Below are 23174 nucleotides of genomic sequence, written 5' to 3'. Positions count from 1 at the left end.
GCAGTTTGGAGGCTGTGGGTGATCGACAGGCTGATCTAGAGCCAGTCACAGAGGAAGCCGCTAAACTCACGCAAAACATCTTCTATGTGCGTTTCATGCACTTGGGTCGATCCATCGCTCCACAGCGGCCGTTGCCGCGGTCGCCAGAGCAGGTTTTCATGTGGGTTGTCACAGATCCTGAGATCATATGGGAAATTGTCTGTTACTTAAAGTTTCTGAGCGGAGAAGGAGAAACGCTGCTTTAATGTGGTTGCGTGTTTCCAGAAAGTCGAAGACGCAACTGGCTCTACACATCTGCAACACGTTCCCCCACAAACACTGAGCAGGGTCTGTAGACACACAGCTCCTTGGAATGTGCAGACTGATCGTGACCTGAGCGTCCGACTGAGCCTCTGAATGATGCTGTGGAGCAGAGTTCTAACAGAGCCATTAACAGAAGCAGAGGCTGGGCTAGAGGTCGGTTTGTACTTAGCATCACCCCTGCATCTGCATGTGCATCCTGCTTCTATCCAACAGCTGGTATCACAATCTCCTAAAAATAAACAGGTTTAAAATACCATTAATGTGATGCATAAAATAGTGTGAACTCAGCAGGACAAGACATCAGCCAACAGCTTTATGGCTCCAGGCCTAAACAGAGCAGGTCAAACTGGAAAATAACTGAGCGACCACAAATCTACAAACTACAGCAGTGATGGTGACAATATAATCATTTCCAACATCTTGTAAAATGCTGCTACGTGATAGTCCCACATATTTGAGGAATAATGAGCCGAGCGGTCCCTGCTGTTGTTCATGGCAGCAGCTGCTTCCACTGATTCCTAACACAAAGCCCAGAGATTTACTGAGAAAACACTACATCACATCTGGGCAGCACTGCCATGTGCAGCAGCGTCAGCTGAAAAGGGACAAACGAACAGCTGCACAGCCTAACGGGGAGCGTGAAGTTCTCCCCGAGTCAGTCTGATAAACAGTGAAGGCTTCGGTCTATTATTAACGCTGAACACAGCTTCAACTGGTGTATGTATTCATAGAGGTTTGAAGATTTTCTATAAAACAAAACTGTTCAAAAAAACAATTGTGGAAATTATTGATAACAAAATGAGTCAGCTCAACGGACGTCATTGTTCCTTAATATTAGTTCTCTGATCATATTTTCCAAATATGCTGAACATAAAAGTGAGTCAAAAGTGAGTCAGTCAGTCAGTGACTCAGTAAGTCAGTCAGTCAGTGACTCGGTAAGTACACTGTCTGACTTACCGAGTCAGTCAGTAATTAAACCAGTCAGTGACTCAGTAAGTACACTGTCTTACTTACCGAGTCAGTCAGTAATTAAACCAGTCAGTGACTCAGTAAGTCAGTCAGTCAGTGACTCGGTAAGTACACTGTCTGACTTACCGAGTCAGTCAGTAATTAAACCAGTCAGTGACTCAGTAAGTACACTGTCTGACTTACCGAGTCAGTCAGTAATTAAACCAGTCAGTGACTCAGTAAGTCAGTCAGTGACTCAGTAAGTCAGTGACTCAGTAAGTCAGTCAGTGACTCAGTACGTCAGTCAGTGACTCAGTAAGTCAGTGACTCAGTAAGTCAGTCAGTGACTCAGTACGTCAGTCAGTCAGTGACTCGGTAAGTCAGTCAGTAAGTCAGTCAGTGACTCAGTAAGTCAGTGACTCAGTAAGTCAGTCAGTGACTCAGTAAGTCAGTGACTCAGTAAGTCAGTCAGTGACTCAGTAAGTCAGTGACTCAGTAAGTCAGTCAGTGACTCAGTAAGTCAGTCAGTGACTCAGTAAGTCAGTGACTCAGTAAGTCAGTCAGTGACTCAGTAAGTCAGTGACTCAGTAAGTCAGTCAGTGACTCAGTCAGTCAGTGACTCAGTAAGTCAGTCAGTGACTCAGGTGCCATGTTGAAGGGTCCCCTGCCTCTCACACTTTAGCTTCCAGTCACCTTATTTTAAGTGTAGTGACTCTGTCATAGTGAAACTTGCTGTAGAGGTGAAGTTGATTTTGAATTCAGTGTTTGCAGCACGTTTCCTTTTCTTACTTCTTATAATAAAGAACGTCTGGGGTCAACGTGTTTGTCAGTTTGTCTTGTGACACATGTCAGTTTGTCCTTAGACACGACAGTGACATACAGTTAAATATATAGACTTCCAAAAATAAAACATTGCGTGAAGAAACATTTCACTAATTAAAAAACGCAGGGAACAAACGTGACGCGCCGGCTTTCAGTTCAACAGAGAGCGCGAGCAGAGTTTGGCTAATCAATGTGCTGCGAGCACAGCTATTAAAGAGTGCGCTCATAAATCAGATTCAATAACCATGTGTTTTACAGATACAAGTGTGTACTTTGATCATCTGATCAAAACTACCACTCCTCTGGGATAACGGGGCCTGGCAGGATGCGACGGCCAATGGAAAGCATCACATCCCCGAAAGCGTCTGTGGACACGGAATCAAAGGCAACATGAGTTCTCATTGGTATGCGGGGTCACAAATGAAGCTGTTTATCCTTCTGAGAGAAATCTGGGCTCACTAGGTGTCTGCATGGGAACCTCTTCCTCCTCTGCACCAAACATGTTTCTCATCGTGCCCACATCACTTCGCAGTCGCAGTGGGAGCGAGCGGCTGCTCTCACACACATGTGCAACAAAGCACTTGCCACTGCAGTCACTTAATCGCAGGCCCCGACTTCCAGCCCAACTTTATCAATAATTGTCGAGCACGTGAGCGTCAACAAAGGAGACTCTGGATGAAATGTGGACCATCAAAGTCGATGAGAAACACAGCGTTGTCCTCGTCTGTCCCAGGGTTTCACCTACTGTACAACATGAAGGGTTCATCTAAAACTGCCATTCGTCTGTCGGATTCGTTCCAGTAAAATGTTCTGGACAGTGTTCTGTTTTCTATTCGTGCATCCACCTTTTACCTGAAGCCCAACATCTCAAATTGCTCTTAGGATCCTCTCAGGGGGCATTTCCCTCTCATCCATATGCAAATCTGCGCATCATAAATATCAACACTAGCCGTTCGCAGGCCAGGCTTTGTGTTGTTAATGCAGGATACAGCGTATCTTATAGCAAAAGGAGCCGATGCAATAAAAGGTGAGAGTGAGGGACGAGATTCTGATCTGAATGTGACCCATGAGAACAGTCAGAAAGGTTGAAAGTGACAGAAGCTGGACACACAGACACGGGCTGAAGTTTGGGAGGCGGAGGAGAGGACACGACCCTCCGGTATCATCATCATCTGCTGACCTGGGCCAGATGTTATCAGGAGCAGGGGAACGAGGCGGGAGCTGATTTCACTGACTAGAATTCAGGCTGTTAACAAACATATTCTTCGTTTTTATGATCTGTCCATTAACTCGCCTCCTGCTCAGTGCTTTCCCAACCTGAGATGTGGGTTCTTTGCAGAATGGACTTGACCCGCTCCCGCTCTCGCCTGAACTGTGCAGGTGCTGGACCCAAATCTGTGAAACCCGTCGGAATAAACGTGCGTATTCACAATGAAAAACGGGAACAACGATGTTCCCTGGTTTTACAAAACCGCAGCTGAAGCATTTCAAAGCCAACTGCTTTCAATCAAGCGACAGAACAAAAGCCTGAAGTAGTGAAAACACAGATTAGATTTTAAATCAAACTACTTTCAGCTTCACACCAGACTCTGGATGGACATTATTATAGGAGGTTACTCGTCATCTCAAAGAGGAACAAATGCCATGAGACACAGAGGACGTAGAAGAATTGATCATTCGCAACCACAATAATAAAGCTCGAACTTTCAGTGTGGACATTTGCATAAGCTGCTGAATCCCTGCTCCGCTCTTCATTCTTAACCGATTCCACGTGAGGAACACACACTTTGTGCAAATCCACAAAACACTACAACAACATGTGCAGCCTCAAAAACATGTGTGTGACACATGCGGCACCAGGAAGCGGCGCAACGTGTGCATTGTTCCAGAAATATGGAACTGGAGAAGAAGATTAGGAGGATCTGATCCAGGAAGCAGAACACGACGCTTCATCCCACGACCTTAAACCGAGATCACAGCATTTCTGTTTCACCAGTTATAAGTCTACTGAACAATGTGTCTCTCACTGAGAAAGGGAAGTTAAACTAGATGCTGCTGAATATATACAAAAATATACAAATTGCTAAATAAACGACAATGTATAAAGGTTAATGCGGGACTTCACAGTATTTCGGTGATGTTTTGTAAAAGCACGAAGCGGCGGCTCAGATCAACATTAACACGCGTGTAACGTGACGTGCAGCTTTGCGTGATGCGTCCAACGGCACCTGAGCGCTTCTAAATTTCCTGCCTGGACAGTGACTCCACCCCACCTGGCGTCTGTCTGGCTCTGCTCTCCGCTTCTGCTCTTTATCATCATCTGGCCGCTGGATTAACAATCAGCGCAGATTATAGCCATAATAAGATCCAAAACACAGGTTCAAGGGTCAGCGCAACCACTACATTTACTGCACAGCGCTTTGGTCGATGCTGCACAAAGCTGCATTAATGTCCCGTAGTCATAAATGTTTAGCAAACATTTCCTCGCATGTAAAATCCAGGTTATATTGATATAAAGGTTGCAAAATTCATATGAAAACACTCCATCTCTTAAAAAAATAAATACAATAAATACAAATTAAATTGTAAAATATTTGTATCGGAAAATGAATGTATTAATAAGCATGAAGCCTGCGATAACGACAGCTGCAGCCGTAGTGCTGTCTTCATTACCACCTGGGCGTATTGAGCCATTAGGCCTGTAATGATTTACTTCCAAACCTGCAAACATCAAACGTCAGGGGACAATGGGGGTCTGGCTGCTGTCTCTGCCTGTGCGTCTTTAATTCTCCATAACAAAAGTACAAAGGCCGAGAGCGAGACCAAAGACTTTACCCTTAACACCTTTAACACCTCTCCGGGCCGCGGCGCCGCGCCGCCCGGCGCTCCCACGTCTGGAGAGCCGCGCGACGGGGGCAGAGAGAGGAAAGCAGAGGAGCCCCGGGGAACGCAGTGTGTGTGTGTGTGTGTGTGTGTGTGTGTGTGTGTGTGTGTGTGTGTGTGTGTGTGTGTGTGTGTGTGTAGGTGAGATAAGTTCCAGTGAGACTGTCGCATCTTTACCGGCCTTTCAGCAGCGGAGCGGAGCGGCTGAGGAGGACGAGCGCGGAGCTGAACTAAAGGGATTTTACACGTTTCCCACCGTCACAGAAACAGCCTCATGTGTAAGTAACTGGAAGAACTGTAACTTTGCTCAACACCGAGATTAACGTAACACGATCTGACTGAACGAACGCGTCTTCTATTGGAAAAACACAGAGACGAGGGAGACGTTTAAGGCCTTATGAGTTGTATGGAGTCATTAAAGAGCGAACTGTTCCTCTACATGAACTTAATGTTAGTGTGGGGTGGTGGTGGTGGAGGTGGGGGGCGCGTGTCCCCACGGTGTGTGTCAATATTTTAGATGCATTCAGCTTAAAACCAAGAACAGCTCACCTACAGGAAAATCAGGAAGACTCTGGAAGCTGCTGTTGAAATGCGACCGTGAAGGTCACGTCAGCTCCGACCGGCGATTACGCAGCTGCCCGCGCTCGTGACCCGCAGCGCCGCAGCCTCACCTGTTCCCCGGTTGGCGACATTAACGGGCGGTGCCCGGTGTCCGCTCTCCGTCTAAACAGCTTCTAAACCCATCATTCCAGTGTCGGAGGGCAGACAGACGCCGGCCGCCGACGCCACCGTCGTGCACGGCCCGGGCGCCGAGCACACCGGCGCGCGGGAGTCGTGCCCGCGCAGCGCCCTGCTGGACCAGAGCCGGCGGCACCGCACGGCGTTCACGCGCGAGCAGCTGTCCCGACTGGAGCAGGAGTACGGGAAGGAGAGCTACGTGTCCAGGCCGCGGCGGTGCGAGCTCGCGGCGGCGCTGAACCTACCGGAGACGACGATCAAGGTAACGGAGAGACAGGCGCTCCCCGGTTAACGGAGCACCGGCAGACCTTTACGCTTTATCGTTTATATATAAAGCCTGTGGTTGTAATTAGTTAGTATTATATTGCATGTTGTTGCCCTGAAGCTCGTGACAGGTGTAAAGTCACGTAAGGTAAAACCTGATTCACGGTTCTTGTCTCCTATTTACAGTTTCCTCACCGACCAGTCAGTTAAATAATGATTATAATTCATGAATGTTGAAAACAAACATGATCTACATTGTTTCTATGCTGTAGGTTTTCAAACACATCTTTTAATGACATGTTATCAAGTAATTATGTTCCTGTCATATTTATGCGTGTTTGGTGACAGTAATGATGGTTGATTTGTGAAGCATTTCATAACACAGTACATTCATTAGTAGAAAGAATTGGCAGAAGGTTTGTGTGAATGGAGCCTTGCATGTGTTCAGTGTCAGGTTGGGTTCAGGCAACAACACAAATATGAAATGACTCAGCTTATTCACACAGCGATCAGTGCGGTAGCTGCAGCAGAGGCAGGTCAGCGTCAGGCCCAAACAGCAGCTCTCAGCAAACGTCCACCTTTCTGAGCAACTGAAGGGGATTTTATGAACGAGCAGGAATGTGAGGCAAGGCCTCGTAAACGCTGCCACCTGACGCTTTAGGAGCGCAGCCTTCCGGGAGATCTGCTGAAGGAGTGGAGTCTCACACAGGCAGACACGCACGCACACACGCACACACACACACACACACACACACACACACACACAGACACACACACAGACACACACACGCGCACGCACACACGCACACACACACAGACACACACAGACACACACACGCACACACACACAGACACACACACACACACAGACACACACACGCACACACACACAGACACACACACACATGCACACACAGACACACACACGCACACAGGAGGTTAGAACATATCTGGTCGTGTTTTGCAGCAGATCTTTATTCTGGCACCAGACGTTTCACTTTTTGAGTCCAGTTTGTATTTTGTCTTTTCTTCTATTACTCAAGTTGAAATCTTTCAAGCACCCTCAAATTCAGCAATGTCTGGTGAAACTTTGTGTTTGTGAAAAGGAGCGTCTTGCCCTAAAATGACTTTAAAGACGACCTCGTCCGTCCTGACGGAGGCCCCATCGTTAGGATTCCACCATTAGACATTTACCGTTTAGAACCACAGGATTCAGTTGGTTCTGATCCGTTCGGTCTTCTTTAAACTTAGCTTAGCTTAACTTTGTTCATTTTCTCCTTTCATGTCTCTTCTTAAGCTTAATTTCTCCTTCGTGCGCCTGCAGGTTTGGTTCCAGAACCGGAGGATGAAGGACAAACGTCAGAGACACTCGCTGCCCTGGTCTCACCCGCTGGTCGACCCGCTCGGCGCCCTGTTGATGGGCCGGGCTTCTCCTTCTTCCACCCTGCCCTACCCCTTCATTCCTCCCCATCTCCCTCACCTCTCCCTCCATCACTACTCCCCGCTGGCGCTGCCCTCACCAGTGGCTTCAGCCCACAGTCCCTACACGGCCTCCGTGGGTCTGGACCCGCTCCGCCTCTCCCAGTACCACGGCCGACCCGGGGGCCTGACTCCAAACACGGGCCTCTACCCGTTCCCCGGCGTCATGCATCATCCGGCCTCGTGCCCCTGTCCGCTCTGCTTACACTGGGGATCAGAACAACTCGTCAAAGCCAGAGGGGAGGCACTGGAACTGAACCAGCCCCGCAGCCCCAAGGCCAGCGCCCGGCCCGCCAGTCCGGACCAGAGACAGCGGATCGCGTAGTCCATCCAGTCAATCTGTCCCGCACCAAAACGAGCATTAGCCCGGTATCAAAAACACAAAAGCAAAGGATCCCGATCCGCATTTACAAGTTAAAAGTTGTTACACAAGAGGGTTACTTTGCAAATGAAGCGAAGGATCGTCTGCACGTTGAACGTCACACATATCATTCTTACTCAAATTCAAGCTAGTTGGTTGAAAGCACAGTGGAGCCAGACAGAGTTTCACCTCGCGGTGCCTTTGTCTGAACTTCTGCAGCATATCCACACCTTAACGTGACTCGAGTGTCTCATGGTCCGGTCTTGAGGGTCGGGTGTGACTTTAACATAGCAAACACTCGTGAACATGGAGGTTTTGGACCTGACCTGTTTTCTCATAACTACTGACTACTGCTTTTTTATTCTTAACTGACACTCAGGGTGAAAACAAATGAATCGTTTACATTTTCATTCAAGAACACATTAATTCAGTTGTTGTTTCTATATCATTATAATAAATACACTGGCTGACAAGAACTAAGTCATCAAATGCAGTTAATACGGAATCAGTTCCCTTCAGTCTGGAGGAAATGCTAGTTATCGTTTGCAGCCAAGGCTCCTGAAGATGATATTTCCAAGCTTGAGCCCTGAAGTGCAACGTTCTATTAGAGACGTAGTGGATCAGCTGTAGGAGCTCAACACTCAGAGGCAGATAAAAGTCTGCTCCACTGGTTCTGCTTGTGGTTATAGTAGTTGGCTGTAGCTGCAATTATACTAAACACAAAACATATAGTTATGGACATGAAGAGGTGAACTGTCACATCAAACACAAGGGACCGTGCGTGATTCATTTTAGCTTCAAGGTAAAGGTTGTGAGGTTTTATGTTCTAGTTGTGATTCCGATCCAACAATGTGTGTTGGCATTTGGTTTTTAATTGAGCATCGGCTTTTAGGAGGCAGGAGTTTACACTTAGAATATGTGAAAAAGGTAAATAAGCCAAAGACAAAAATATTGAAGCTTATACTGTTATTTGTGATCATACGTTTGTTTTGTGTCATGGAAATGTCTCCAGTGTCTGATTGAAGATGCTTAGTACAAAAATGTGATGTGTAGCGTGTTTTACAATCACTGAAGGTTACTAATTGTATGATGCTGACGTTAAGTTACAGGAACAGCGCATTCCACGCTGCAGCCCAGAACCACAGCCACCGCTGCTCACAGCGAAGCCATGCTTACGTTTCTATAGTTAAAGGTTTTGTGGCCGTTCAATGATCTCTAGTCTTGACACTGACACTATTTGCACTCTGAACACTAGAAGAGAGAATATTTTGCATTTGAAGGAATCTTTGTAAATAGTCTGTTAAAATTAATAAATATCTGCAGCTGTTCACGTTTGTGTCTCTATCTAATAATAACACGTATATTATATATTATAGAAAATAACAATATTAACTGACAGTGATACTGGCAGTCGGTTTCATACTGAGGGCTCCTCTGCCCGGGATCTTCCACAACTCGAAATGTAGATCTGAATTCAGGCTCCTATGCAAAAACAGACCACAAACATCTAACCATAAGCATCTCCTCCATTTATCAGTCATAATAAATTAACCACCACTTAACTTGCACCACCACTGCAATCAACAGCTGGTTCGGCTGGAACCTTTAAATAGTGCTCAGTTGTGGGGGGGCTCTTTTAGCCTGAACACACTGCATATAAACATGAGATAAGTTATCAAATCATTTCACCCTCAGTTTAAACCCTTTTAGAAGCTCATTCGTCCACATGAAATAATAATATTTAACTTTAGTGCAGTGACTTCTGTACGGATCAGTTGATCCTTTATACACTGATGAGTGTAAATGTTGTTTCTTGCTATAAAAACATGTATAGTCAGTCGCGTGTTTTGTGCTGAGCTCAGTCTGTGTAGGTATGAATACAGATGTGCATGCTGATGTGTGGAGGGCAAGCAGACACTGGGATGTGTCATCACGAGAACAAGCACAAGGCTGAAGAGGCGAGGAGACACTGAGCAGAGCATCTGGGACAACAAAGGACGAGGCAACATGAAAGCGGGAGAGGAGGAGAGTCCTCAGGACAGAGACGAGGGGGCGTCCCAGGAGATGCACAGGTTCATTAAAGAGTACAGAACGAAGGTCATAGATGCTGCAGCAGGACGCCAGGCCGTGACGTTTAAAGAAAATGTCTTTATTCATTTCTATTATTCAGCATTTAGTAACTAGGAACACAAAATATGCTCCTCTAAGCCCACTAATACTGTGGAAGCATGAGGAGTCAGCTGTCTGTCTCGTCTGTCACATTAACCCTCAGTGTCCGTGCTTCATGTCGTCAGTTGAATGAATACACACATTATTGTTCTAGAGTATTTCTCTCCTCAGCACTAGTACATTAACATAGTTGCTCAGGCAGAAAAGTGCAAAAGCTGAAACCAATTTATGTAATTACCATGTTCCAAGTAGACACAGCTCTGGTGTGTGTGTGTGTGTGTGTGTGTGTGTGTGTGTGTGTGTGTGTGTGTGTGTGTGTGTGTGTGTGTGTGTGTGTGTGTGTGCTCATGTCTTCTAACTATAAATAACATTAAGTGCTTCCAAAGATGCATCTGCTTTAAACCTTTGACATTTAATTTAATTTATGTATCACAATCATAAAATGTTAAGTCATGTTAAATACATACAAATATGAAAACACCTTGTCACTTATAACAAATGTGTCGAGTTTCCTGGAATAAAATATATCCACTGGCTGATTCACATCAGGCCTGAAACCAATGATTGACTCTAAACCAATGCTGCAAATCAGAGTCACGGAGTTTGTTGGTTGTTGTTCTTTCTTTTTTTACGATGTCTTCTCATTAAGAACCTCAGCCTGATTGTTAATATAAAATGGTTTTCAGTTCGTTGGCTGATGGATTATATAAATTGAAGCAGGTCGTTGCTTCTGCTGTTGCTGGATTTCAACTAATTCAACACTGTGCGGTGAAACCTGACGACCGGATGTTAAAGCTTCTGTGAGTCTTAAAAACAGTATGTTCTGTTTAGTGACAATAACATTTAAAATTTAAAATCTAAATAAATGTTTTCTTTCCTGAGCAATAAATCGTGGACTCCACCACTATGTCCCAGCTGTCCATCAGCTCCTCATCATGAAGCCCAGCAGAGGATGTTGAGGAGACGCCAGTCACGATGCTGGTTCAGTTTTACACAGCCATCGCTGAACCATCCATCACCTCCTGCATCACGTCAGTGGTCATGTGACATATACTGTACCCTTCCATCAGTCCAAGACCTGCACACGTCAAGGACTCACGTCTGACCCCCCCCATCACAGCCGTGGTTCTGAGACATTTCCCTCAGGCAGAATGTTCTGGTCCGTCCAGACCAGAACGTCACGTCATAAAAACGGCTTCTTCCCATCTGGCATTGGACTCTTGAACCAACAACACTGTCTTGCTCTCCCGTATTCTGCATCTCGCTCATGCCTTGTACATCTGTAGATCCATTTGCATTGATATTAATATAATAAAAAGAACCCAGCTGATCAGACATCTTAAGGATACTTTTGATCTATGTATTGTGTATGTATCAGATCTCTTCACTAGTGAGGGTCTGACTCCGCCTCGTCACATCACATACATGCAGGCTGACATCTGCAGGCCGCTCAGTCAGCAGCCCTCTAAAGAAAGCAAACAGTGTTTTACTACTGGGTTTTAACCAGTTAGATCTGAATGTAACCGACACTGGATTTATCTCAACTGTTCTTAAGGTGAAACCAGCTGCACTAAATAAACAAATATTCATCTTTATGGTACAGAGCAAAACACGCCACCCTTCCTCACAGTCAGCAGCTTAAGTAGAGAGGGTGGATAAATCGCAAATGCCAAAAGAACAACAGCATCATTCTAACAAAGCAAAAGCTTTACTGAGCCGTAGACTTTGGTTTTATGGTTCTCACAAAAAGTGCATGAGAACGCTGATGCACATTTCAAAGACGTACCTTCAAGTTTTATAACAGTAAAAGTTGGAACACAAACAAATAAGAATGTGATAAATGTGTGTGTGTGTGTGTGTGTGTGTGTGTGTGTGTGTGTGTGTGTGTGTGTGTGTGTGTGTGTGTGTGTGTGTGTGTGTGTGTGTGTGTGTGTGTGTGTGTCTTTTACAATGCAACAGTTATGCTTTACTGACAAATCAATATGAGTTTTACAGAATCCAAACAAAGCTGTAAATGAAGCGTACGATCTGCTCTGAGGTCTGTGAGGTAATTCATTGCCTTTAGCAGAATGAATTAACTCATGCTGACGTGAAAACCCTTCAGAGGACACGGAGTGTGTGGCAGCTGAAGCAGGAACCGCGATCTGCCCCTGACCACCGGCTGCTTCCGTCCCACCTGCACAGGTGCTCTGTAATAGCCATACTTGTGCAGGCTGAAGTCAGCAGCAGCTCCACGCAGGCTATTTAATAATGTGGGACCAGAAGCCGATGGATTAATTACAGGTGAGCGCGTCTGAACAGAGCTTAGCTCATGGACCATCACTGGGATAATAATGTGGTATAATCACATGAAGGCATGACGCTCTTCAAGTCTGGAGGCCACGGCTCTGAGGAGACGCTACAGCAAATGCTCAGAACATCACCGTCACTGTTGGACGAAGGCTTGTTTAAGGTGGACGATACAGGATTTACCCGAGTCTGTTGTCAAAATAAATTAACGTGTCCTTTCGAGAAAAATCCTCATCAATAGTCTGAAAATCCCTCAATTCAGATGTTCATGTTTTAATAAATCAAAAAATGATCCCTTGTATTGAATAGCCTGCGTGGAGCTCAAAGTGCACAAGCATCAGAGCCGTCCATGTGAGGAAATAGGCTGTTCCAGGGTCAGTAGTTAGGCTCCAGCCACCACCTCTAACCTGTGACACGCGAAACCAGGGCAATGTCAAAGGAAACCGCTGAGCGGCTGCCAGCGTCTGACGCCTGAGCTGCTGGATGTCAGAACCAGTTTGGGCTGTTCCTAGATGATGACTGGAAAGACTGGGACGTTGCCCCTCATCTCTCCAGCTCTGTGTCCTCCTGGTATTTGTTCCACTAGGGTTTTATACATTTGCTTTTTGCTCTGTGTGTTGAACAACAGTGATCAACAACATCATGTAGCAGCTGATATAATCTGGTTTAGTTTTACTGGTTTGTGATTTGCTGTCAGTTTTTTTAGTACAGAGCCTAATCTTTAAAACCCCAGTCTGTGGTTCACAGCCCAGAGTAGATCTGAGAAGTTTTTATGTTTATTTGAACCAAAAATTATAATTAGTTATGTGACTAAATCCAAAACTCTGTCTCTCATTTTAATGCCAGTCTTACATTTGGGACAGACTTTAACTTGTCTTGGTTTTAGCTCAGGTTAAAGGTTGTTTCAGGCTCTGAGCAGCAGCACGTTTGTTTCTATTTCTTCGTAGAGTCTTTAATCCATACTGATGCTTGGCACTAACGGGCTCCAAATCCATGATCAGCAGTGAACATTAGTGACTGTGGCCGTTTATAGCTGCACATGCAAAAAGCAGCGGAGTTCTGTGCCTGCGATGTGTTAGTGAGCTAAGCTGCTAGCGCTGTGGAAACACGACTCACGGTTCCCCCAACGGGAAGGTCCTGCGCTTTAGTCCCTGAGACAAGAAGGAGCTTCTCTAGTAGGATTTTATTTAAAATTCCTCGTCCATGTCTGACTTCAATCTGTGGGAAACAGCAGCTCAGTGAACACATGCTGGTGCAAAAGCAATTAGGGAAACATTTGGAGGTTAGAGGAGACAAACAGCTGCTGTATGCCAGCCATGAAGTGTGGTGAACCCAGTTAGTCACCAGCACTGATTAACTGCGCCAGAAATGTGTGGTCGGCCTTAACGGGATGAGGAAGCGAGACAGTGTGAATGACTGTGTTTATTTGTTCCTGTGACACAGTTAAATCGTTTGTTGAATGAAAATATGTCCCACAAACAACTAAGAGCTGGGACAAAATCATTTATTTCAGTTCAGTATTATTCACCACAGAACACACAAACAAGCCAATAAATCCACCTGATGGCAAACAAATACTTTACTCAATAAAAAACTGAGAACGTATGAAATGATTAAGTTGAGATATTTTAAGGCATAAATTCTCAAACATTTCTGGGGCTGCCTTCATTTGAATAAACCAAACAGTTTTATTACTGTACATGGATGAACACGTCTGATCAATTGAACGTTTGCTGAGGACCAGGCTGAGCTTTGGATGTTTACACTGTGGGTCTATGAAGGAATGTATAAACACACTGTACATGTAACAGCCTCCTACGGGACCAGCAGCTATTTTCCAAAGTCTCCTCTGCCCTGCAGGGAATAGAGTTTTCAGTGTTGTTTGCACAAACATTATAAATGATATGTTGTTCCTTTATTCCAGTTTATGTCTGCTGTGTATTTGTGATTGTGTCAGGATGGTGTTTAAATGCATTGTGGTCATTAAAGTGAACAAAATAAAACGTTTGTATCAGTCTCTTCTGCAGCGTTCTACTGTGTAAATATATAGGCTGTATATATACTGCCACCTGTTGGCGACAGTGTTGAATTGCACCTGGTCGTCAGTAGTTTTACAATCTCCATTTCTATAATTTAATAATTTAAAACCACATACATCCTGAGCATAACAATGCATTTTTGCATGATTTACAAATTGTTGTTTGATTCGTAAAGACACATTTTGAGCTGGGGCTAGAGTTTAATTAGGATTTTCAAATTGCAAAAGGAAAAAAAGAATGTCACCATTGATATAATGAAGATCGACGATCGAATAAAATGTATAAAAGGATGTTTGCCCTTATTTGTGAAATAGCTTGTGAGAAAACTGACAATTATATAGCAAATTAGCCGATAACATTAGAGGAGAAATTACTCCTCCAGTGGAACTAAGAAATAGGTTAATTGGAGACAGTGACTTTTAATAAACATCACAATCATCAAATTAATAAAGTCTTAATAAAACATTTTTAATACCTTTTTAACAGACTGAGGTTATAAAGTTATGGAGAATTGCCATCAACACTTGCAGAAGGAGAAAGCTTTCCTCCTCTGTGATTTGTCTGGACTGAAGCTGAGAGGCCGAGGAGACGCCGCGACAGAGGAAAGCAGCGGTACAGTAGCATTTTGGGGCTAATTACTGCGGCAGTGGAGGTCGAATGAGGCAAGGAGCGTTTTATTGGAGGAACAGTAGTTTCTGCCGCAGACCACAATACCACATGGAGGACCTGTAAACACATGCACACACGCTTGTTCTTTCATCTTTGTGAGAACAGTTATTGACATGATGGCTCCTCGAACTCATACCCCAAAGGACAGACGCACACGCCTACACAAAGACACAAGAAACAACAACAACAACAAACGTCTTCATTTGAAGTAATAAACCTGCACCAATAGAATCAACTGCTTAATGAATGAAGAAGGATGAAAATTGATGAAATGCTGTGATGTTGAGCCTCTGTCATACAGAGTGGCCTTTAGGGAGTTAGATATTAAAAACTCAGACTCACGAATTAAATCTGCACTGAAACCTGTCAAATAACCAGTTTCAATTAATCTGCTGCTTTTACAAAAGCTCAGAACAGTTTTTCCTAAGGGTCAGTAGCTTGTGTTTTGTTGCCAGAACCCTGTTTTCTGAAGCAATAATTAATCAATTAATATCAGATCTACATGAATACACTTGTTAATTTTACAGTGCATACATTGCATGTAATACAGGCAAAACAACCTAACAGTGAAACAATAACCAGGGAAGGGTGTGACAGTTCTGCCTCCGGCCTTCGGAGGCGCCGTCATCTTCATGTTTGTCTTGTTTGGTGTGCGTGTTCCTGGTGACATCACTTCCTGTTCCTGTTTCCTGTCTGGTCTGTCAATCATGTTAATGCTGCTGCCAGAGCCAGTGTGTGAGGACCAAAAATGGCCTGGAACGCAGAATGCTACAGGTTCAAATCTCGTTTCTGGCACCAGGTGTGTCCTTGAGCAAGACACCCCACACTAACTTCCGGGCGCCACATGGCCACATAAGTCAACAGGGTTGTTGTTGTTGTTGTTGTTGATGTGTCACTAAAATAAATTCTAGTTCAGGACAAATTCAGTTCAAACTACACAAGGGCCACTTTAAAACAATGCTTTTTGTAATTAAACAGAACTAATGGCATTTTAATTTAATTTCTTTGATCATTGACTTTAATATCTGTAACTCAAGAAAGTAAAGATGATCTTACTCACTGAAGATAAGAGGCTCTGCACTCATGCACATGTGAAAAACCCCCAGTGCAATTAAACTAATGCCTCCATCTGCCCCCCTCGCTCCACTGCAGCTCATAAACTAAGCTGGAGAGAACTCAATACCAAACCACAGGCCCATATCACTCACTGGCCCCAGAACAGCCCGAGTCTGTGTGTGTCTGCGTTCAGCTCCGTCTTCACTGTGGTAGGTAGTAAAAGTAGGTGTGCACCACACAAAGTAGTAAGGAGATTGCCTGTAAAAGTCCCTCACATACACACACACACACACACACACACACACACACACACACACACACACACACACACACAAACACACACACACAGGCAGCGTAAGAAGCACCACGTGAATGTACACAAGCACAAGCAGCCATTGCAGATACAGATCGAGGTCTCAACTGTTACAGGTTTAAACGCATTTGAACAAATTACCTTAAATATTGACCATAAATTAGGTCATGGGTTTTGATTCTTTGTTGCCTGGAGTTTGAAACCATAGACATCAACCAGATGCCAGATTTTCTTTCTTTCTTTCCTGCTTCCAGGCTTTTACTGCAGCTGTCGCTTTGCTGACGTATAAGAAAGCACATCTTGGCCTTCAGCAAGTGAAATGAATACTCAGCTGCATATTCAGGACCAGGTGACTGAGATAGTTCTTGTTCATTTCAGAGGATGGTTCAGGTTTTTCAGTGAACCGTGATCACAAACGTTCTGAAGCATCTGCTGAGCAGGTAATATGCTTGTGATTATTCCTAACCCCAGTGAAAGTGCTGTTTGCTCATCATTCTCATGTTGGAAGATACAGTACAATGACCACCCAGCTTCAGCTTCCCCAAAGACATGGTGGCATTAGAATGCCCTGAATCCATCCTGGCTCCCACACACTGGAGGTGTGGTCCCAGTCCTACAACTAAACATTTGTCTTAGAGGGTGTCCTGCAAGCAGAGCTTCGGTGTATAAGCCTCTGGTGACGTCACAGGCCATCAACAGCTTATTAGAAGACGAGCCTCTGTCCCTGCTCACACACACAGAGTGGAGTGGAGCCAAGGTGTGCAACGTAGTGATGAGATTAGTTACCTAGTTTAAGTACCAATGCCGTTTGTTATCATCTCTTTATTAAGTTGGTATCGCTCATCCTAAGGGAAATATTCTGAGATGTGTGTGTGCAATTAGGTCTAAACAGCAGAAAAACCTGGATGCACGTTGGGTACAGAGACAGGACCCACTTTGAACAGGAGAAACAGTTGTGATGGGTCCATCTCATGTACAGTCAGGTCCATAGATATTGGGACATTGACACAATTCCAACATTTGTATCTCTATACATCACCACAATGGATTTAAAATTAAACGTACTAATATTTAATTTAGGGTATTTACATCCAAATCAGCTGAACGGTGTAGCATGGTGGTGGTAGTGTCATGGCGTGGGCGTGTATGTCTGCTAGTGGAACTGGTTCTCTAGTATTTATTGATGATGTGACTGCTGACAAAAGCAGCAGGATAAATTCTGAAGCATTTCGGGCAATATTTTCTGCTCATATTCAGCCAAATGCTTCAGCACTCATTGGACGGAGCTTCACAGTGCAGGTGGGCAATGACCCAAAGCATACTGCAAAAGCAACTTTCTTAAGGGAAACAAGTGAAATGTTATGCAATGACCAGGTCAATCACCTGACCTGAATCCTATTGAGCATGCGTTTCACTTGCTGAAGACAAAACTGAAAGGAAAATGCCCCAAGAACAAGAAGGAACTGAAGAAGGTTGCAGTGGAGGCCTGGTAGAGCATCACCAGGGATGAAACCCAGTGACTGGTGATGTCTATGCCATCCAGACTTTAGGCTGTAATTGACGGCAAAGGATTTGCAAACAAGTATTAAATAGTGAAAGTTTGATTTATGATTATTATTGCGGCTTGGTATCTGTGTGTTTCTATTGATCTCACCATCAGCACCGAGCTACTGTAGCGATGCTGTGTGTAACTGCATGTTTGCCTGTGTTGCCTCTGCCTGCCAATAAATCAGGAGGCCACACCGGCACTCAGCACTAATGAAGCCTCTGTACGTGTGTGTGTGTGTGTGTGTGTGTGTGTGTGTGTGTGTGTGTGTGTGTGTGTGTGTGTGTGTGTGTGTGTGTGTGTGTGTGTGTGTGTGTGTGTGTGTGTGTGTGTGTGTGGCCGGGTTCAGTCTGTCTGCCTCAGTGTGAAGACAGGAATAAGAGGAGTTACATCTGCTTCTGACAAAGGCATGCAGGTTTGATTTATCCTTATGCTTTCTATTTTATTGCTCACACAAGTTCGAAGTGACATCAGTGTCATTTGATTGATTGGATATTTGTGTGGATGAGCTCCATAGTGTGTGACCCTGCTGAGGATGTGGATCTCTTCGTGACCCACCAAGCCAAACCTTCCACTGCCCAGTGTTTACCTGCAGTACAGGAAATACAAGTTCCAAATAAGTAAAGAAAAGGTCTTTAGTTCAGGTCTGGTGGAATGAGACAGAACAAAACAGCATACTCTTAGTTTAACCATATAGAAATGTTGGCATCAGATGAATTATGTTTATTTGCTATTAAAGAAACAAATATTTTGTCCACAATTAAAACTTGACCCAAAACTGAGGAGTGAAGTTTATTATATGTTGTGTTCTGGCTCCCCCTGCTGCAGGGGGTTGCAACTAATCAGGCTGTGTCTGGCTGCCAAAGAAGAATCTATAATTCTTTTACAAGATACAATGAATATTTATTAGCAGGCCTTCGTTTGATATCAGCCAATCAGCTGACAGCACAGAAAGCATAAATCAAGGGACAGCTTGCTCCCGCTGTTGAGTGGTGGTAGTAAACAGTGCTGAATTATTGACATTTTTCACATTTAGCTGACGTTTTCATCTGCAGGAAGCAAAAATGGCTGCATTGGTGAAGTGGGATGCATTTACTAGTTGGAAAACATTCAGCAGAGAACACAGAGGTCAAAGGTCACAGTATCTAGTAATGGGTTGAAAACAGAAAGCACGAGTAGCATGGACATGAATATTACACACAAAATGACAAAAAAGGTTGGATGATGTGTAAAATGTAAACAAATACAGCTCAATCGTTTGCAAATCTCTACGTATATTTTATTCACAACAAAATCTAAACAACATATCACATGTTGAAACTGAGACGTTTTACCATCTCATGGGAAACACCAACTCACTTTAAGTTTGATGACAGCAATGCATCTCTTACCAGAGTAGCGTCCCTCTTTAACATTATTTTGAGAAGGGAGAAGGCTCATCATTCCTGGCTGTCTGTTCTGTTTCTTTTTCTAATGCACCAAATGTTTTCTATTGATGAAAGTCTGGACTGCATTAACCCTTTTCTGTGAATCCGTACTGTGATGGATGGATTGTCTTGCAGAAATATGTACGGCCTTCCCTGAAAAAGGTGGGAGCCTGCTCACCCCATAGGAACCGATGGGATGAGGATGAAGAGATGCAGGCTTCAGAACTGAACATAACCAACTGGACGGTCCCACCCTCTGTAGTCTACAGGACACAGCGGAAATCACCTGCCCACTGATCACTTTTCCATTCTGCCTCAGACCATTTAAATGAGGTATGGCTCAGAGAACACAGCATGTTCACATATGACTGTTTCTCTGCATGATACAGCTTTAAGTCCCATTTGTGGAGTGCATGGTGATTTGTGAGCCCACGCAGATGTCCAGGAGAGAAGCAGGTCTGTTTTAATGCAGTGCTGCCTAAGATCTCAAAAATCAGACACATCTGTTGCTTGATCCCTGTAGCCTTTGTCCCTTGCACACAGAGATTCCCCTGAATCTCTGAATGTTTTAATTATAATATATAGAGTCGATTGTGGGATTATTAAAGTCTTTTTTCATTTAGGACCTCTTTTATGAAAATGTTCCACAGCTTTTAGACATCTTCATGTTTACATTCCCTTGGAAATGCTCCTTTATTGTTTTGTTGCAAGGGTAGATTTTTAATAAATATTATTTATCAAGAGTATGACGTGTTATTACACGTCATACTCTTTGTATGGAAGACTTTCCGTAGACTTAACAGTACCTAGGACAATTGGAATATTTTAGAAGGTCGCTCCTCGTATAGTCGCAATACTGACCAATAGAATTAATGAACATTCCTGTAGTCCCACCTATATTGGTTTTTCAGCCAGTCAAAACCTAGTATTGAATAAGGCTATGTCCGACTGGCTAAAAAGACGGAAGTAGGGTTGTATCCCTTCCATTATGAATCAAAGGACGTTCCCCTTGACCAATCAGCATTTAGGACGTAGACGTTGCGCTTATAAATGACAAGGTGACAGTCTTTTTCGTTCTACATTCATTGACTGCCGTTGTGTGCGAGTGCAGCTAATCCCGGACCCTCCGAAAACCCCCTAACGAACCGGTAATTTCGGTGTTTATTAATCATCCGTACCGAGTTTAGCAATATTGACCGTTTTTGGTTTGCATGCGACATGTATGTTTTCCTCTATATGAGCCGCCAGCCAACGCCTGGAAACGCTGCTAGCCTCCGGTAGCCTGCCGGCTAGGTCGGCCGTTCACTAGCTTAACCATCAGTTCTATTGGGCGAATTCTGCACCATTGCTTGTATATTCTTGGTGAGAAGCGGTGTAATTTAGTAGTGACCGGTAAAGGGCCTTCAAATGTGTGTAAACAGCGTGTCATTTACCGGTCACGGCGCGGTCAGACTGTCAGCTGAACGTAAAATGTCTGACTTTCAGGGCCTGTCGTGCTCGCAGTTAGTCCGCTGCAGCAAAGACACCGCGGTCCGTTGTCTGCGGTGCCCCGTTAGCTATTGTCATTGCACTAATGCTGTTAAGGTCTGTTTCAGCCGTACGTGGTTCTCTTTTGCTGGTCAGGCCCCAAGTGGCCCTCCGAGGCTCGTTTTTGACCTTCACGGCTGCAGGCTACAGGCTTAGCAATTTAGCCTAGCTTCCGCGACCAACCAGTCCTACTTTACGGGTGGCATCGACATGCAAGCAAATGTTACCATGCATTTTCGTCTTGTTAGCTGTCATAGCATTTCTGTCATTTCCGTCGGATTACTGTCAAATACCTTCAGCTGATGTGTGCTAGTGTGTTGGAACAATTCTGCAGCATGTTTGCCTCATGTACTATGTGGCTCAGCCACATCCTTGAGTGGCTGATCCTTGTATAGTGGCTCAACAAGTAAATTAATCTCCCCAGGTGTAGGGAAGCAGAGCTGCACTCTTCCCTGGTCAGTTATTTTGCCAGACTTGATCATTAATTGCAGACACTCATGTTCACGCCTACGGACAATGTAGACTTTCCAGTCAGCCTAACTGTGTTTTTGGACTGCAATTAGGTTGAACGCAGACTGATGCCCCTGCACCACGTTAATCCCTTACTTGACTATCATGTTTTTATACCTTAACTCGTGATTTACTATAGTGAAGTCTTGTTGCTATAGCTTTTCAAGCTGCAGGTTGGTAAGGAATGGGCATCTAAAGCTGAAGAGGAGTTACAAGACAGGGTTCTGCTGATAAAGAAGTGAATGCTGTTTCACCCACACCATGAAATGGTGGTTTTACCGATGTTCTACCTATAGTGCTGCAGTGATGTTGGTTCTGTGTCCATAATCTTGTTACATCTGATGGATATGGCTGTCTAAATCTTTCTCTAATAGTTACATTACAGATGTTGAGCCATAGGAATTCTATGCAAACACTTACAGATGTAACATGTTGTGTCTCCCCAGGTTCCAGCCATGTATGCCTGCGCTAAGTTTGTCACCTCTCCTGCCCTGGTATGTTGACTCTTATGCATCCTCAGACATGTACTTGAAAATGAGATCATCACTAGTAAATTTGATTGCATGTTGTCATCTGAAATGCTGCATTGTCAATGTCGGTTAATTTTAAAGAGGAAAGGAACATTTGTTACAGGATGAGCCATACTACACAGCTCAGTGCCTGTTAGCTTATTTGTGGAATTGCATATTTTGGGGCAGCAGGCTTTGAATGAATGATATTTGACTGCACACAATGTAGTAACTAGAAAGGTCTATGATTTGTATAATGTATCCTTTTGTACTGACTTTGCTTGTCTGTCTGTAGCTGCGAGGGGGGTCCAGAGTCCTCGCCCGACCAGTCTCCGTCTCCCTGTTCAACAGACCTGAAGTCACAGTGGATCAGCAGGTCAGTGTTCACTTTTCAATGAACTTGCTTTCATAAGACACTGCAAATGAAACACAGATTGTGGATGTATTGAAGCTCAGATTTTTAGTTAATAATTTGTTGTAGACCTGTCTACTAAGGTTTCCTCTCTTTCCAGGCTCTGTTGCCAGTTGGTCAGTCTGCAGTCCTGTCCCGCTCGTTCCAGACCAGTGCCATTTCTCGGGACATTGACACTGCTGCAAAGTTCATTGGTGCTGGTGCTGCCACAGTGGGTGTAGCTGGCTCAGGAGCCGGAATCGGAACGGTGTTTGGCAGCCTCATCATTGGCTATGCCAGGTAACATTTTTACAAAGCTCATTTGGATGATCGTATCTAAAGATGCTCTTAAAGACTATTTAGCAGCTAAGTGTATTTAATGCTGATTGAGAATGTATGCATGGGCAGGAATGCCCCAAGTAATGGTACACACTGCATGTGACTTTGTAGCAAATGTTAAAGCTCATGCTGTAGTTTTGAAATTGTAAGTGAACTGCTAACATGATGCTACTGTCTTTCACAGGAACCCGTCCCTAAAGCAGCAGCTCTTTTCCTATGCCATCCTGGGCTTTGCTCTGTCTGAGGCTATGGGTCTGTTCTGTCTGATGGTGGCGTTCCTCATCTTGTTTGCCATGTAAACGTGGAAACACACCAGCGCCTCTCCCCTTCACTTCCCCTTTGCCCATATATTTGTATCCTTAGCCTCCTTGCTCCCTCCTCTTTCCCTTGCTTCCGTCTGGAGAGGGGTTTCCAGAGTGGGAGCTCTGAACGAGCCGATGGGCCATTCCAATCAACAAATAAAGGAAAAATATTTACATCTGATGTGAACAGTCTTCAATTCAACATTTTTATGTTCCTACACTTTTGCTGGGTTTTATGAAAGACCTGGCTTCTGTTAAAGTCTGTTCAAAATAAATGGTTGGATAACTAA

General features: G+C 44.4%; 2 protein-coding genes across 2 annotated transcripts; both read left to right on the top strand.

Moving 5' to 3' along the window:
- The first annotated feature begins 3413 nt into the window (after positions 1-3413).
- Positions 3414-9118, top strand: eve1 (even-skipped-like1). The gene is made up of 3 exons (XM_055511013.1): positions 3414-3453; positions 5688-5956; positions 7283-9118. The coding sequence occupies exons 1-3, from the start codon at positions 3414-3416 to the stop codon at positions 7760-7762; spliced, it is 789 nt and encodes a 262-aa protein (XP_055366988.1). The 3' UTR covers positions 7763-9118.
- Positions 9119-20316: 11198 nt separating this feature from the next.
- atp5mc1 (ATP synthase membrane subunit c locus 1) lies at positions 20317-23174 on the top strand. Its single transcript, XM_029159948.3, has 5 exons — positions 20317-20454; positions 21790-21837; positions 22148-22228; positions 22365-22543; positions 22767-23174. Exons 2-5 carry the CDS (start codon positions 21799-21801, stop codon positions 22879-22881), a joined length of 414 nt encoding a protein of 137 aa, XP_029015781.1. The 5' UTR covers positions 20317-20454; positions 21790-21798; the 3' UTR covers positions 22882-23174.

The sequence above is a fragment of the Betta splendens genome, chromosome 8, assembly GCF_900634795.4.
Source record: "Betta splendens chromosome 8, fBetSpl5.4, whole genome shotgun sequence".
Taxonomy (NCBI): domain Eukaryota; kingdom Metazoa; phylum Chordata; class Actinopteri; order Anabantiformes; family Osphronemidae; genus Betta; species Betta splendens.
The sequence above is the reverse complement of the archived record's forward strand: the minus strand, read 5'-3'. Positions and strand labels throughout refer to the sequence as shown.

What these genes read in the sequence shown, in the direction of transcription:
- atp5mc1 (XM_029159948.3), top strand. Translation starts at nt 21,799, where the DNA reads ATGTATGCCTGCGCTAAGTTTGTCACCTCTCCTGCCCTG. An exon ending in AAGTCACAGTGGATCAGCAG is followed by an intron (nt 22,229 to 22,364) that starts GTCAGTGTTCAC and finishes CTCTCTTTCCAG; the next exon opens with GCTCTGTTGCCAGTTGGTCA. An exon ending in CTCATCATTGGCTATGCCAG is followed by an intron (nt 22,544 to 22,766) that starts GTAACATTTTTA and finishes TGTCTTTCACAG; the next exon opens with GAACCCGTCCCTAAAGCAGC.
- eve1 (XM_055511013.1), top strand. Translation starts at nt 3,414, where the DNA reads ATGGACTTGACCCGCTCCCGCTCTCGCCTGAACTGTGCAG. An exon ending in CTCTCGCCTGAACTGTGCAG is followed by an intron (nt 3,454 to 5,687) that starts GTGCTGGACCCA and finishes CCGTCTAAACAG; the next exon opens with CTTCTAAACCCATCATTCCA. An exon ending in TACCGGAGACGACGATCAAG is followed by an intron (nt 5,957 to 7,282) that starts GTAACGGAGAGA and finishes GTGCGCCTGCAG; the next exon opens with GTTTGGTTCCAGAACCGGAG.